The sequence below is a fragment of the Clavelina lepadiformis genome, chromosome 1 (genome assembly GCF_947623445.1).
Source record: "Clavelina lepadiformis chromosome 1, kaClaLepa1.1, whole genome shotgun sequence".
Classification (NCBI taxonomy): domain Eukaryota; kingdom Metazoa; phylum Chordata; class Ascidiacea; order Aplousobranchia; family Clavelinidae; genus Clavelina; species Clavelina lepadiformis.
In genome coordinates this window covers 22,441,119-22,458,159 of record NC_135240.1, presented here as the reverse complement: position 1 = coordinate 22,458,159, position 17,041 = coordinate 22,441,119, and the positions used below count along the sequence as shown (strand labels likewise).

Sequence of the window (17,041 nt, the reverse complement as noted above, 5' to 3'; positions counted from 1 at the left end):
AGGAATCTGACTAAAGTCAAGTCACTGATTCAAGTTGTTACGGCTGTGGGTTTAACTGCACATTGCTTGTGAGCATTACAAAAACTATGCAAAAAAAAATAAATACTACTGTATACGTAAGAACATTTGTCGATTTGTACGTACAAGAAATGTTCTCTAATTAACCGTAATATTTTAAAATGTGGCTAAACATAATGATAAATTTTGTTTTAAATAACGTGCGCAAAAGCTTATACCAGATGGCGACATGATTTGTCTTCCAAAGCTGCAAATTCCTACAATTGGTGCCTTGGTGAAAAATAGCCTTTAAAGAAATCGTAAAAAATTCACGATTAGGCTACTGTTACTTATCAACAGTGGACCAGTCTGCGTTTGGTTGTCTATAGTAGTGGTATATCAAGTTTCAGCTGGCAGCAGTAGGCCTACCACATAAGGTAATTTCCTGTCTTACCTATTCACTAACTTTCTCAGGCTGGCTACCCATATTCACAATTGTGTGCATTGCTTACTGCAACCTGCGTTGGTACTAAAGTAACATTTTATTCACTGGATTTATTATGATTTATATATAAATATAATTTTACGCCAATCTACCCCTTCAGGCGTCGGTTTTGGTGGCAATGTCTTTTTTGGTGGTTGTCATTGTCATCATAATATGTTTGTTTGGTGTCTGATTCGTTTCAGTGATCTACTGTTAAAGTCGACGCATAAACACACGCTACAAATTTATTGTTTTAGCAAATAGCGCCATTGATCATGACAACGATTCTATAACAAGCATACAGTAGAAAAAATTATTTTTTCAGCTTAGTTCATTATTCTTGGACTAAGATAATATTTTAAGGAGAACTTATTTTCAAATACGTTGAAATAATTTCAGCAAACCTGATTATCATAAAAACAAAATTGTCATTTTATACTGAATAGCCTATATACGATTGGCTAATAAGTTATACTAAAACTTTACAATTTGCAAACAGTAATGAATGAAATATACAATATCCATGACCCTATATGTTCCATCATAGTAAATAATTTTAAATTTATAAAATTTATTAGTAAATTTAGTTTTTGTCAACTTCATTAAATTTGAAAAACAAGAAAATTCTGAAACAAAAACTGCAAGTGATTCAAATTTGTGTTTCTTTGCAAGATTTAGAAATAGTGACGTTGTTTTGAGAAATTCCTGTTTTCTATGTCCAAATAGAAGTGACATATGTCTGATTCCTTACAGGATTATTTATGTTATTCAATATGTTAAAAGATACAATGGGTAAACACTTGCATCTTTGAACACAACAAATATGCTTGGTGAACTTGGTTTATTAACCACACTGTCGTAACGATCAAGTTGGTTTGATTTGAACGGCGGTGCGATTACCGACCGGTTTCCTTGGCAATATTCACCAGTGACAACTTCAGCAAGAAACATTCGTCTCTGGCCATTCGCATCTGGCGTTGCATAACGATTTGAGTATTGCGCAGTCTTTGCGAAGTAAACTCCTCTCCCAAACACTGTGGCTGAAATTATTTAATTGGTTAATAGTTTGATTTTAACTTGCAATCTTATCAACTGCAGAGCACAGAAATCCAAAGTTTAAAATAAAATTGCTTTCCTCTCAAAAAAACTGTAAAGTTAGCAAAAAAAATTGCAATACCGTTTTTTCCAGCATAGCTTCTATCAAAACCATCCTTGTAAACTTTCTGGCATACGTCAGTTGAGGTCCCATGAAAAAGTTGTTGAGTTACAGGAATATTAGTGATTCCAGCAGCTGTCATTCTGGCTTCGACTTTGCCCTTTTGTGCGATAAATTGTTTGTAGAGTGTTAGGTTTTGAACACGCTGGAGGTTCGGCTGCCAAAAAGGAGTGAAACAAAAGTTTTCCATTAACAAAATACTTGAATTTAGTTCCAATAATCTCATACTCTCAGGTTATGCGTAGTTAGAACCTAATCGTCTCCTGTATCGAACAATTTGGTTTCTGATATCAGACAAACTCACCTGTTGACTGCCGTACTGAGACGGGTTAAAGGTGGTGGTAAACTGACTCAAAATATTTTGATATTCAGTTGAGTTAAGAGGTACATTCTCCAGCTTCAATGGGAGCACACCCATATCACTCCAAGTGCTCGGTAAGTCTGATGATAAAAATTGCAGTCTTAGGTATATCATCTTGCAACAGATAACGTAATCTCCAACTCATACGTTACACAATAAAGTCTATTTTATAGAGAAAAAGCAAGCGCAGACACATACAAATATATCATGCACCCTCTGCTAAAGATGACGTCATGTTACGATAAATTTTCTCGAAAAATCCTATTTCACGACAGGTTGCTTCCATCGTCGAGAAATCCAAAACACAATGTTGCTGAGTTGAAATCGCTTTTAAAGAAAGCTGCGTGGTACCCTTCTCATCTTTCTGTTATAAGACATTTTTATAAGTTAAGGTAATGTAGATTCCCAATGCTTTTGGCAACTACTGTACAACATAACTATTTTGTTATATTTTCAACGTTATAAAAATACTTGGTATATTTATTCCTTAAACAGCACACAAACGATTTAAGCCTCAAGAAAGTTGAAGTAATGCAAAGTTGTAATGCAAAGTGATCAAACCCGAAACGCAATCTCAGCTCTCCAACTATCTCTTTGTGTAAAATCTTTCATCGTATTGGATTTGTTGTCATGATACTTCCAACGTACGTACTCAGCAGAGGTGAGAATCTGTTTGTACTCCTGAACAATCTCGGATGCTGCAGCAAAAGCATCCAGGACGTTATCCTTCATCCCTGAAATAGAGATCTTCTCCTTTCCTCTGTGAACGTCAAAGGTAAATATGCTTCAATCAACTAAAGCGAAAAGACGTATTTAGCAAACAGGAGAGGAAACAGCCCTTACCTGTATCAATGACCTATACCTTCACTAGTACAATCCATTCAGCTTTAACAACACAACACTAAAAACTCTTTTTTGCGTATAGATAAGCTTCTTACGCCTCGTCAAAAGTTTTCCGAAGTTTGACGCTCAGATTTGTTTCAAGAGCAATCAACTTCTCCTCTGCCTCTTCATCTAGATAGGCGACAGTGTCATCTGTTATCTCTCTTGAAGCACTTTTTTGGTGCACGTGCTCCCTTATTCGCTGCCATGCCTAAAATTTAAAAGGGGAAAATATAAGTAACATTTAGGCTAATGGAAAAAATAATTCTAATGTTACCACTTACATTACTTATGTTAATTCGGTCAGCAGCACAAAGAAAAAGTTTGACAACAGCTTCCTTTTCGCCAGCGAATGTTTCAGGTATGGTAGATTTTCGGTCTGCAAAACCAGTTTCATCATCTACGCTACTGCTAGCTGGAAAAGAAATATACAGAAGCATGTCAAATCGCATATTTCATACTCACAAACAAACACGTGCGATCGCGTGTAAAGAGTTCGATACGTTATACCGTACCGCTTAAATAACTTCTACTGCCATGGATAATATTCTGGAAATCCTGCAACATCGTAGCCTGAAATATAACCACATCAATGCGCTTCAAATAAGATGGCTTTGTTTTCGCAAAAGCATCTAGGCTTTCGCGAGTAGCTTTTGCAACGTCTACAGATTTCAGCCCAAGATTACCTGATGAACAAATAGTTTGGCCCGTAAGCATACTCTTTTCAAAACTAGATGTCCAAAATGAAAAATTGATTTTAACAAATTGATATTTTAATAATATGCTTACTACCACAGTAGTATTTCATTCAAGTAAAACTGCATGAAAAACTTACCCGTCCCAATGGCTGGTATAGCTAAAGAGGATAGCTGCAGTTTCTTTTCCACAACTTCAAATGCAGTTTTCAATGATTTACTCACGCATTTTGCATCTTTGGGGCTGACTAGATGTAGCACGTTTTTACAATTTAACCCACCACCACTTGTCACTCTGCAGTGAGTGGAGGAATACTGCGGGTTTGTACTGCATTCTTGAACAATGCCTGTTCCAGCTTTGGCTACTAGTTTTGCCGAAAGCTGACCTCCTATGAAAAACATAAAAATAAACACAGTCAGCGTGACTTAAAACATTTTGCAGTGGTTCACTGTAACTTAACCTTTTAGTTCATAATAAGCGTGTTGATATTCAAGAAAAGTTACAAAGCTACTTGTTGATCAGATACGGGAATTACTTCATTCTGTTTATTTAGAATTTAAAATGTATACAGAATGTTAGTTCTCTGAAACTTACAAATTACTTACCGGTAAGATTAAAATCGGACCCAGTTAAATTCACAATTACGTCGCAGTCAGAAGTGAGAATATTTCCCTGCTTGACCTGCACGTTTAGGGGGTGATAGGGTCTTGCTGAATGTGAAGAAGTAGACGATTTTGTAGTTGAAGAAGACGGTTTGTCGCCGCCTCTTATTACGGAGTTTAACATCTCCTCAGCTCGGGAGAAAAAGCCTCCAGACTACAAAAACGATTAAACGTGGATGTTAATTTAAACTTAATTTAGGCGTTATACACGTATACAGTTTACAAAAAATAGTTTCAAATATTTTGTAAAAAATAGCATAAAAGAGCATTTCTAAAACTTCAAAACAGTGTTACGTTCCACCACGTACAGCGCCATATAAAGGTAGAAAAACTGACCCTATCTAGAACAGAGTTTTAAAAACTATGAGTTAAATTATGACCTAAAAAAATGCAATATTGTTGTTTTGCTACAAAACTGTTACATAGAGACATGGTGTTTACTTCTCTCTTACAAAATAAACAGACATAAAAGTGAAAATCACAAACATTGTGCTGTTGTAAAGGCTAAGCGACAAAATAACCTTTTTTTGATCATTTTCATCTTCATCAACCTTTCCCTCATTAATTATCACGCTGGTAACCTGCTTTTTAAACAATTCAAGAATCTTTTCCTGCAACATCTCGATCAAGTCAACCTAAATGGAAAGCAACGAGTTAACAGAAGTGAGAAAGTTTTGAAGTACCGGTAATTTTCAAACAACAGTACATTGTTCAGGTTCCATGATATTAGCCAAGAAAACCTTACAATGTAAAATGTAATTACAAACCATTTCATGACATTTGAAGGATGGATGTTCATGGATTTGGTGTATTATTATAGTTGTTTAAACATACCGTAAAAAGTTGTTATTATATTCAATCATGCACCTGTCTTATCGAAGAAGATGAACTTTTGTGGTCAAAGTATTCAACAAGTGCTTGGACAATTAGCTTTGTACAAACTTCAGGCTTTCCACCAAATACTCCACAACTAATAGCTGGAATTGCAATGGACCTCAGATTCAAACGATCAGCTTCCGAAAGAGAAGACTTAACAGCATCCTTTAGTTTCTGTCTAGACCAACTGTCTGCTTGGGAATGCCACCTGCAATATTATTCAAAATTGCTTGTAAGTTGTTTTGAAAATGTTTGCAAAATTAATACTTACAGTGTTCTGTAAAGGGAGTTACTCACATCGGACCAACTGCGTGAATAATCTTCTTACAAGGTAAGTTCCCAGCAGACGTTGTGACTGCTAGGCCAGCGGCCAGTTCGCCTCCAACTCTTCTTCGCTGGATTGACATTTCTTGTTGGATAGCTAATCCTCCTGATTGTGAAACATTTTCGTTGTAAATAGTAATGTCAATGCATGTTACTCAATAAGTGGAGTGACAAAATTTGAATAAAATAGCAGTAAGTCATTAACCAAGAAATTATTAAGTATAGTTTTACTTCGTTATTGGTTGGAGTTTATAACTTTTCACACAAAGTTGGTGAAACACAATGCCAATGTTCAGGTGATAGCCAATGAGAGACATACCTTTTTTAGATATGCTTCCTGAAACTCCTGCTGAGCGTAACTCCAGTTCCGTATTCGACGCATTCACAATCGCATCCGTTGCGTGTTCTGTGATGTCATTCTTGATAACATTTACAGTAACTTTTGTATTGGGTATCTTTGCACTGAGCAATGATGTCGTTCCTATAGCCTGCAAATATCAGGTCATAAAAGACAGCTAATTCAGTATCTAAACCAGGGATGTCCAACCTGCGGCCCACCTGAGATTTTTGTGCGGCCCGCTAGTCATTTTCACTCCAAGTAGTATTTTGAACTTTGAATCTTAGCCTAATTAAAATGTACCAGTCAGCTCTTTATGTACCCATTTTTCTTGAAATTTAATAGGTTCTGCGGCCCAATGAATTATTTCAAGTGACAATGCGGCCCACTATATCAAAAGGTTGGACATCCCTGATCTAAACAGTTTCAGAAAAGCTACAAATAAAACTAACAATGACGAAAAGACAAAAACACTTTCTTCCAAGTCCTGGGCAAGAAATTAAATAAAAAAACTATATATGTTTTAAGCCTACCAATATTTTGGATGCTGGAGTCGATTTTTTCCAATTAGGATCCTTATCCGTATCAACTAGAATGATGCACTTAGTGATTGCTTGTGTGGTTTTTAGAAATTGTCCTCCAATGTCACCCCGGAAGTATCCAGGCATTCCAGGCTCACTGACGTCATGCGGATCGATTTTAATTGATGGTATCAACTTCTTTAGATTTGCAAAAGCTTAAAAAACAGGTTTGCATGTAAAGTTGTATGAAAAAAATATTTTAACATGTTTGGAAAAGAGAATGTTCGATATGATTAACCCATATATTAGCACTGTTGCAGTATATATGAAAACCTGTTTCTGATATTTTTTACGAACAACAAAGATCTGGTGTAGATATTTACAGATATATAAGTATATTATGTATATATAGCTACATATACTGTATACATAAATAAAAGCCTAAAGTTATACCAGACTTGACGTTATCGGCCTTTCCTTGCACCATAATTCCCCCAGAACCATCTGACGTCGGGTACCATTCAACATTTTTCAGCTTTTCATCAAGTCCAACTTCATTTGGATATTCACTCAAGAACCGAGCAACAGGGTAAGGCATTTCTATCACCTTACTTCCTACTGCGTTCTCCTTGACATATTCATTTAAACGAAATTCACCGTCTTCCAAACACTTGGCCACACCGATTAAAACGATGGTGGAGTTTTGCCTCTGTGTACAATTAACAACAGCATTCGACGTTTGCATTTTGAAGAGTAAAAAGCTACAAAATATAATACAACAAAAAGTACAGTACTGTACTAACGTTGACATTAACTGCTAATGCTCCAGATGAGCAAAGACTCTCTTCAAACTTCTTCCACTCTTCTGCGTCAAGCAGCTCACTAAGTCCGGCTTTTACTGGAATACTTCGGCGTTGGATGATTTCATTCAAGATTGCATTTGCTCTTTCCAAATCACGTTCAAGAATGTATTTTAGTTTTAGCTCAGACGAACATTGTAAGACGCCTGCACAAAAAATTGATTAACGTTTTTAGCGCAGCATAACTTATTTCAATTAATTGCTAGTATTTGAAGATCTCAGATGTTTTAGTTAGCCATTTCCAAAACTGTTCTAATTTTTAAGTTGATCTGAAGCCTGGCTATACACAGAGTTGTAATCAAGCCATTTTTTTCTCAATCGATTCAAGTCAAGCCAATACCTTTAACAATAAAAGTTCGGTTGACGCACCAAATATACCCGTTGCGTTACTTTAGTTATCATAACATCATGGCTGTTTCCAAATCAGTATGGTTGACGTTTTTCGAAGAAGTGTAATTTCATAGTAAATTATCCGTTTTTTTTACTCAAAGGTTCATTCTTTTCATAATAACTGTCACAACGTAACTCGGGTTATTTTGGACAATAACTATAGAGTCAAGTCAAATCATTGAAAAATGTGACTCAAGTCATTGAAATACTGTGGCAAAATGTTACGGTTTTTGTGAAGAAATTGTGATAAGCGCTATACATCCCAAAAAAGTACTGAAGTTCAGAAATTTCTGGATAATTTTAATTTATGCAAATGCAAATGTATCAGTTTTTTTGGATATGTTGCTTTGGCGAAAAGTTTGGTATTTTGCATTTCAGAATAAACAATGTTTTTCGTGATACAGCAGTCACCAGTTTTGAAATTCTGGATTCTTTACTATAGATTTATATCCGAAATGTGTCTACGGGTCAATTGATAAGCTTACATTTTAGCTTAATCCGCCGAAATCGCAATTTAATCATTTGCGCCACATCAATTTCAGGTTTTTGTCCTGTTTGTTTCAGGACGCGTGTCAAGAAATCCAATTTATCATCTTCAAGAAACGTCAATCGGCTTGATTCAATTTTCTGCAGAAAAAGTTAAAGGCAATTTTTAAAAAGCTTTGCGAACGATTGAATGACCTTTTGCATAAATTATTTGTATCGACTATCGACCTACTAAAACTGGTGACAACGTATATAATAGACTGTAAATCGCAATACTAATAACAACCAAGAAATAACCTACTCGCAATTGCTTTAAGATGTCCGTTCTACTATTTTCAACGTCAACTTTCAACCCACTAAAAGTGATTTTACAATCTTCATCATTGACGCTGACAGTTGTATTTTTAAATTTACTCTTTATTTCATCAAGAACACCACAATCGTTGAGAAATCTAATGTAAAACGCGTCATATAAGGTCATTATTTTCGAGGTATATATATATTATATGTACATATATCTTTCTATATTTAAAGATATAACAGAAAATGGTAAACAAAATGACTGCTGTTGCTGCATTATGGCTTAAGTTTGTGCCATTAAACAGTAAAGTATACACTTCCAAATTTGATATCTTACTCGAGTTGCCATTCTTTGACAAATTCAGATATCTCTGTTTTATTTTCTTTCTCCATTTTGCTTTGTAACCATTTGAATGCTTGAGAAACCTCATTTTGAAGTCCAGCGATTATAAAGTCGCCATTTTTAGGATGATTCCATCTTAAATATTAGGATGGTTTGATTAAAATCAACATAATAAAACTCATAAACGAAATTTTACATTTTACTTGAAAGTACAAATATAGAGTACTATGACACCTTATCGAAAGACACTTTATTGAACGACACTTTATCGAACGACAGCTGATCGAAACGACAGATGATCGAACGACACTTTATCGAACCGACAGCTGATCGAACGACACTTTATCGAACGACACTTTATCGAACCGACATTTATCAAACCGACAGTTGATCGAACGACACTTTATCGAACCGACAGTTCAAGCAAGATTTTTGCGTGTTTCTCAAACATTGAAACAATAAGCCATTGTGATGTGCAGTCTTTGTAATGGTGTGCATTAATGAATTGTGATGTATATATCATAAAGTTGACGATTTATATTTTATATTTGTATCATAAAGTGTACGATTTCGCATGGCGGCCGGCCCGCCCACATATTAATAAGATATCACAAGAATACGCACGAGAATTACTAAGTACGAGATTGTCTGTACAGTAGACTAGACTAGACATTATAGATACAAAGAGTAAGGAATTGAAGGCAAAATTTCACAGCAAGGGGCATGTCGCTGCCTGACTTTTACACAAAGTAGCTTCTTGAAAGTGGTCTTTATCTCAGCTTGACCGGCAGCGCAAAATAAATGGCTTCGATGCTTGATAGTACGTACACATGTGAACAAATGTTTTCAACAATGAAATTCACGAAGAGCAAGCTAAGATCACGCATTTCCGACACCTATTTAGAAAATGTTCTGGTTCTTGCTCCATATGACTTGTCACCAGATGTTGAAAAGCTTTCACGAAGCAAGCAGCATCAAGTGTCAATTTAATGCTGTGTTGTTGAAGTGTGAATACAGATATTTTGCTCTTCTTGTGATTGGTACGATTGAGATTGCAGCAATGTGGTGTAATATACAGAAGTGAGTGTGAAGCGAGCGTGTCTCAATATCCCATCCGACGCTTCGCAGACTCGTCAAAACAATTAAGCGGGAACAAGGTTCCAACGAAATGTTAATTGAGCAGTTGAGTGCTGGAATTGATGGCCCACCTCGGAAGAAGCGCTATGACGCTGTCAACCAACGGCTGAAGAGCATAGTCGAAAATTATGACTCAACGAATATTGACATAAAAAGTTATCTTCGAGCAATTGCACACAACTTGTAATTAAATGAATGCGATTGAAATGTGCACTTCGTCAGTTGTCGTGCTTTTAACAGTGCATATCGTCAGTTGTTTCGATAAATTGTGGTTCTTTTAACAGTGCATATCGTCAGTTGTTTCGATAAATTGTGGATCTTTTAACCCTATCCTAACCAGGCTCGCGAGTTTACTAAAAAGACTAGGTTTGGCCAACCCCGCACACACATTTGCAATCGTTAATTAATAGAAAACTATGCGTCGTAGACTGATGAGATTTTTACAGGTTAGTAGAAACATCATCTGGCTTCCTGTATACATCATAATTGTAAAACTAAAGAAAGTGAATTTAGTGTAAATTAGGTGTTTCTAAAAGTGACACATTTCTATAAATTCTTCTTGTAACGCCGCGCCCCCGCTGTGAGAAGAGAACGAAAGAGAATAGTTAGTCAAGTTATTGGTGTGTAAATGAGTAATACGCTTCAATGCGGAAAGAGAGCAAAATTATATAAATATCACAATATCTCAAAAATTACAAAATCCAACTTTATCAAACAAACATGGACAGATAGCTGAACATTTTTTATGAAAAGTCACCAAATTTTAACTTTCTACAGCAAACAATGCAATGGTACGCCACGTTTTGCTATGACTGTGTGCGGGAGAAGCAACAGTCGATTCGATCAACTGTCGCTTTCGGTTCGATCAACTGTCGGTTTGATCAACTGTCGGTTCGATAAAGTGTCGTTCGATCAACTGTCGTTTCGATCAGCTGTCGTTTCGATCAGCTGTCGTTCGATAAAGTGTCTTTCGATAAACTGTCGTTCGATTAAGTGTCGTTCGATAAAGTGTCTTTCGATCAGGTGTCGCGTCACGAAATATAGGATATCGAGATTCAGTCAAACATATGCAAACTCCAAAACATTTACAACCAACACATGAAATTATAGTTCGAAAACACTGCAGTTGGAAATAACTACACACTCACTATATGTAGCTGAATATCTTACCTTGCCAGTACAGAGACATCTGTGCTGCGATCGATTTCAATCTTTATGACATCACAATCATTGTGTGTCCATAAGTTTGACTTTCGAAGCTTATCCAAATCCTTGGATTCAAAGTGACCTGCTCGGGAATTGAACTTCCGGAGGAAATTCATGACCCTGCTCGAACATTCTGATTCGAAGTCTGTCTGGTTCGTTTTGCCTTCCTTCATTTTTTTACAAAAGTATGTTTTATAACTAGTATGCCAATAGTCACACATCAGGAAAAATCACCTGGAAGGATATAATGCACGAAGTTCAAAGTTTTGTTCGGTTGTTAAGAGTATTGCTACCGTAATGAGTACATTAAGCGTAAATTTTCGTTTGATTCCTCTCCTACCTCTTTCCATTGATGAGCAGTTTATTTTTATGATTATGTTTCATCATTGCCCAGCCCCACGCTCATATAGCCAACATAACATTAATTATGATTTTAGACGTAACAATAAAACTGAATTACATTCTTCGGTAGAGGTTCAAAACGAACAACAAAATTTGATGGTTGTCTTCCACTAGATCTTTTTGCTTCTAGTTTTACGCTTGACAGTCCTTGGAATTCTTTAGACAGTGAGATCAAATGTGTGGAAGATTTTTTGACGAATTCTATTACCTCCTTCTCCACTTCTGGCGGATATTGAAATGCACAAAGGGATTCGCGAGATTTTCTTGACGAGGTTTGCGAACGAGATTGTTTTGCTGAAACATATTTAACTTACAAGAATAATTGGAAAAAATGAAAGGTATAGCTTTAAAACTGACATGTATGGAGAACTACAGGAATACATACTATACTGATTTGCAGGAAAGAAAGAGCACATACGCTAAAAAGCATGCGAATTAGCCTAATTGTAAAATAGTAATCTTACCATCTTCCTTTTCTTTCTTGTCTTTATTCAAGCACGGGTTGTGGTAACAGAGCGATACATCAACGGTTTGATTTGCGATTTCAATTTTCTTTGTTCTGGAAATTTCTGCGACTTTTTCCGCATCTAAAGCGAAAACAAATGTATTACTATTGAACGGAATGTTATGATGACGCTTGTAAAAACTTGAGTCACCGAATTAATTAAAAATATTCCAGTTCAGTTAAGAAAAACTTATTAGGAAATAAAATGCTCACAACGTCTTATTTCGCACCGGTACCATACCCGAAAAATATAACTTTATTCAAACGAAAATTGTACATGTTGTCCTATACCGTTGTAAAACACATCTTAGATGGAATTTTTAGAGCCGTAATTCAAACTATTTGTATGGTGTAAGTCTCTGAAATTACTGTACCGTGATAGTCAGCGAAGTAAACATATGCAACGTCATTGCCTATGTCTCGCTGAATTAACGTTACGATTCCAGTATCAGTTAGATCTTTCTTCATAAAAGTTAATTTTATCCTGTTGTTTTGCACATCTTTTCCCAAGTGGCTGACTTTAATGCAATCTGTGGCGCAGAGACGATTGACCTATGTGGTAAAAACAATACGAGGTCCAATAGGTTAAATTTTGTCTAAAGCATCTATTTTCTATTGTATTTAACAATAGCTGCGTTGGTTGATTACCTTTGGTGCTAAGTCTTCCAACGCTATGTTACGAACATCTGTCATGACTTTTTCAATATTCGTTCCTACAAATTGTATTTTCAAAATGTGTTTGTATCTTAGCAACCAAATGTAAGTAAACAAAAATGATATAATTAAGCAATTAAAAAATGACATAAACTCCACGTAAAAATTTCCGCTTACTGTCTCTCGTCATCAAGACAACATAACGTCCACTGCTGTCGTCCATCTTCTTCACTGAAAAATCATCAGATGCAAGACAACATTCCACAATGTCTTTTACAGTCCCTTCATCTTCAAAATGTCCCTAAATTTAAATGCACGTTGGCTCAAGTGCTTATAAATATTAAGTTTAAAAAAATCATTATAAATAGTTGTATGTATGTGGTACATTAGGCCTATATCTTACAACGAAATTTTCAGGGATAAATCTTAAAGGAGCAAATAACATAATCTGGTCATATTAAAGTGAAGGACAAGTTCATAAACGGGTGGTTTTTTAAGCAAAAAAGAGTTGTCAGTAATTACATACCGGAACACAGAATTTTTCGTTATTGTAATATGTAGCAAGCAGTTATTGTCCACGTTACATAAAAAATTTGATGCAAATTGACGAAAGTGAAATGGTGGATTAGCCTTTTGATGGAAAACAACTCTACAGACTACAGATAGGCGATTAGTAGCAGTTATGTTTTCACAGCAATTTTGTTTGCGACACATATTTATTAATAGATGCTAAACAAATAAGTTCTATATATGGACAATTCTTTCATCGGCATAACTGAAAACTCTCGTTTGGTTAAGGTCAACTTACATTATTGTTGCACTTGCCTCTTACTTTCAATTTAAAATTACTTGCCTCAACTAGAAACCGGTCATTGTACACTGCTGGAACTGGCTTGGAGTACACCAGCAGATCAGCCGAGTCAAGTCGATGCTTTCCGAACTCAATGACGTTTTTTGCCGCTAAAGTTTACAATTTAATAATTCGGGCACCAAACAGCAAAAGTAGGATACGATACCTCACTGACACAGGTACAAAAATATTATCTGCTTACTTTCTGCTTCACAAAATGTAATCAGTATGCCATCAGGAAGGCATCTTGGCATCTTTTCTATCGGACCACCCGATTTACTTGGGTCCTCAAAATAAATTTTGAGCGCATTGCTTGATGTCTTCCTAGACACGTCTTTTACCAAAACACACCTTTAAAGCATGCAATGAAGTTAAATTAAAGAATTTCTACAACAAACAAGCAATTGAGTTTACAACTATTAAGCATTGCAAACCTGTTTTGAAGACCAGTAAAAAGATCTTCATCAGTTTTCAGAAGATCTTGCCACGTGACTGTTTGAAGTGGTTGCATTTGCCCAGGAAGTCGGTTAATTTGTGTGAAATTGTTATTATTTGGAAATTCCTCATCGCTACGTTTCGTATCTTAATGCAATTATTAAAATTCAAATTTACAGGGAAGTTTTTTTAGCCAATATAAATATATTTAATATTAAACACCATCACCTTTAGGCTTTCGCTCTGAAATTGAGTCTCGCTCAAAAGGTCTGTTGAAAGACGATAGTTGTTGCTGTGTGTTGCGTGAAGGGCTGGTTACTTGGGGAAGTTTGCCACTTCGCAGCATTTCCGCTAAACGCATATCGATTTTATCAGAAGAAATATGAATCGAGTGAATATAACTAAGGCGCTAAACTTAATTTGAATCAAACGGTCATAAAATACGTACAAAGCTGAAAAAGGCCATAAGTGTCCGGGTATTTTCGTAATTAGCAATATAAATTAACAAAGACCGTATCTGAGATAAAACCATCAATTCATCAGTATTGCAAGTAATTCTAACGAAAAGTAACTTAAAGTAAATAACCTTCTTTCCTCTCCCATTCTATCGTTAGGTTTAAGCATCCTCTTTTTCTACCATTTTCAAACGCTTCCAAGGCCGATTTCTACAAAATGTCGTCACATTAATATTTTTTTAACTTGAAATAACATAATCATATACTGTACCGTATAATAGCACGCATTGCTGCGAAACCGTTCTCTTTTTTCATTCTCTCTGTTTACTTACAGGCGTTTCGAATTCTATTATTGCAAATCTTCGCTGTGGGTTGTTTGGTATAAAGATCTTGATGATATTTCCAAATCTTTGAAAAAGTTATTAGCATATTGTTATTGGCGTCTGTTATTAGCATATTTGTGCAGCTCAAATGCAAGACAAGTGATTTGGATGTTGTGTTTATGAAAATCATTTCCACTGGTAAGCTCAAATTACGTTTGACAACTAGGCCTAATAATGTTGTAATAGTGATTTTCGAGTTATAAAGTTTCTGGTTAATATCTAACTTACTTTGTCGATTTATGTATTTGCTATCAAATACTACGTATATTAAATACACAAAAAACGTTACGTACCGATTAAAATGCGTTCGAAGGCCATCATCACTAAACATATACGAAGGAATCTGACAACAGTAGATTTTACGTTGTCTTGGATCTTTGGGTACTGATTGTGTTTCACTTTGAGCCGGAACAACATCAACTTAAATCAATGAAAACGTTGTGAGGTATTAGGCCATATAATTACCCTGAGTTTCATCTGCAGACTTTTAAACACGTGATGTCAACGCATTGATTCATCTATTTGTCATCAAAGATAACAACACGTATTACCTGGCACAGCGGATGTAAATACAGGTGTACTTTTGACCCTGGGTCTTGCTTTGGTTATGTTAAGCTTGAACTGAGTTTTCCGGAATGTGGCTTCAATCACCGCCATTGCAACAAGCTTTCGTTGGTCTGCGAACAAAAGCAAATACACGGGATGAGTTTTCATCCACTTGATAGGAGCTTTAATTCATTATAATTGCTTTTCCAAGCTCTAGGCAAACGAAGTTTTTACTAAGCTTCAGTGTAAAATAATTAGCCTATGATTTTAATTGCACATACAGCCATAATTACAGCTTCGACAATGGTTTGACTATTGTCTTACATTCCTCTTCTTTTAGAGTAACCAAAGCAACCCGACAGTTTTTCGTTCCATCTATCTTTTCGGCAAAATCCAAGTCACTGATGGCATCTTCGGTTTCCAAGTGTTCATGTATTAGATCTTTAATTCTGCTCAAACCATATTCTTCTGGCAAACCAGTCACACTGACTTTGTAAAAGGCATTGCCTCTATCATCCATTTTATTTAAATTGCTATAAGTTAGCAATAGTATAAAAACGGTTGAGAAATTCAACGTCAGCAAGACAAAGTAATGGAACAATAAAAGCAATAAACACAAACAGTAATAAAACACCTTTGCATGCTTCAACCAATTTAACCAGTATAATGAAAGCCCAGTACAATTCCCCTTAACTCTAAATTTCCGGTAGCTCAAATATCTGCTCTTGGGCAAGCACAGCAGTCGCTATATCAGTCAGAAACACTATTGTAGGGCAAGAGCACAACAGCGGTTGTGATATGAAGATGGGCTTAAACCAAGCCCACGATTGTACATAGCTCAGCCTACTGCAAACAACAAGAGCAGTCGTTGTTTAAAACCAGTTACAAACGCTCCAAAATTTCACAATAAATAGCTCACAATCATACGGCGTAAGACACATATTAATAGGTATTCTTAATTGGCGGAAAAACAATGTGTTACTTGGTATTTTGCGAACGCTTAAGTAGCAATGGCTGACGCATTCAACCTTCAGCTCCAGTTAAAGAGTGGGCTACAAAACGGTCATATTTATTACACACAAACTCTACCTTGCTGCCACCACAACAAACAAACTAATAGATATTGATATATGGTTCCCGCAAAAGCGTCTGAAAAACATATAGGCAAAGACAAGTTTTGTTTTTTCAGTTATTTGCCGAGGACTGTCCCCACTGAGATCAAATGAATGTAATTTAATAGGTCCTTTCACGTTTTCAATTTTGTACCGTATGAGAAACATCTTTAATTTTAACAATTTGGATTTTAAGGCGTCTGAACACCAACTACAGTAGCAACAACTGTTCTTTCTAGGTCATGCACTCATACCATATCTTTTGTCAGCTACAACTGTACATGTTCACTAAAATTATTAACGCTTGACTGGCTTTCTATGTTGGCGAAACTGTTATCACCAAGTAGGGTATACCCCGTTTTACGGAACGCCTTCCTTGTTTGCTTTTTTCTATGGCGAAAGACTTGATGATTTACAAAGGCGTCAGATCACCTGCGTTATAATGATTTCTACTTCATAGATATCAACCATCGACTATTCTATGTTTTGTAAAGGTGTCCTACATAGCAATACTGCATAAAGTCCTTATAAATTGCTTATCTTAACACAATTTACCTCAAGTGGAGATTGCTAGTCCAAGCTAAACTAGGCCTAGTAGTTGGTAACTCAAATTCAATAAAA

General features: G+C 35.9%; 1 protein-coding gene across 2 annotated transcripts; it reads right to left on the bottom strand.

Annotated features, from left to right (window-relative positions):
- Positions 1–708: 708 nt before the first annotated feature.
- Positions 709–16,153, bottom strand: LOC143463459 (uncharacterized). 2 transcript variants are annotated; one of them, XM_076961937.1, is made up of 35 exons: positions 15,633–16,153; positions 15,314–15,439; positions 15,056–15,182; positions 14,712–14,787; positions 14,511–14,589; positions 14,153–14,275; positions 13,924–14,071; positions 13,692–13,840; positions 13,493–13,599; positions 12,817–12,940; positions 12,634–12,698; positions 12,360–12,537; positions 11,945–12,067; positions 11,539–11,774; positions 11,043–11,245; positions 8,730–8,870; positions 8,394–8,544; positions 8,092–8,233; positions 7,160–7,362; positions 6,810–7,065; positions 6,369–6,571; positions 5,818–5,986; positions 5,472–5,604; positions 5,166–5,382; positions 4,820–4,933; positions 4,242–4,452; positions 3,776–4,024; positions 3,456–3,626; positions 3,225–3,355; positions 2,997–3,151; positions 2,620–2,818; positions 2,272–2,422; positions 2,002–2,138; positions 1,659–1,854; positions 709–1,521 (listed from the first exon to the last, which is right to left on the bottom strand). In XM_076961937.1, exons 1-35 carry the CDS (start codon positions 15,826–15,828, stop codon positions 1,250–1,252), a joined length of 5,661 nt encoding a protein of 1,886 aa, XP_076818052.1. In that variant the 5' UTR covers positions 15,829–16,153; the 3' UTR covers positions 709–1,249. The 2 variants fall into 2 exon arrangements, with proteins under 2 accessions (XP_076818052.1, XP_076818060.1); XM_076961945.1 differs by lacking the exons at positions 709–1,521; positions 1,659–1,854 and having other exon boundaries at positions 2,013–2,138; positions 2,257–2,422; positions 15,633–16,152.
- Positions 16,154–17,041: the final 888 nt, after the last annotated feature.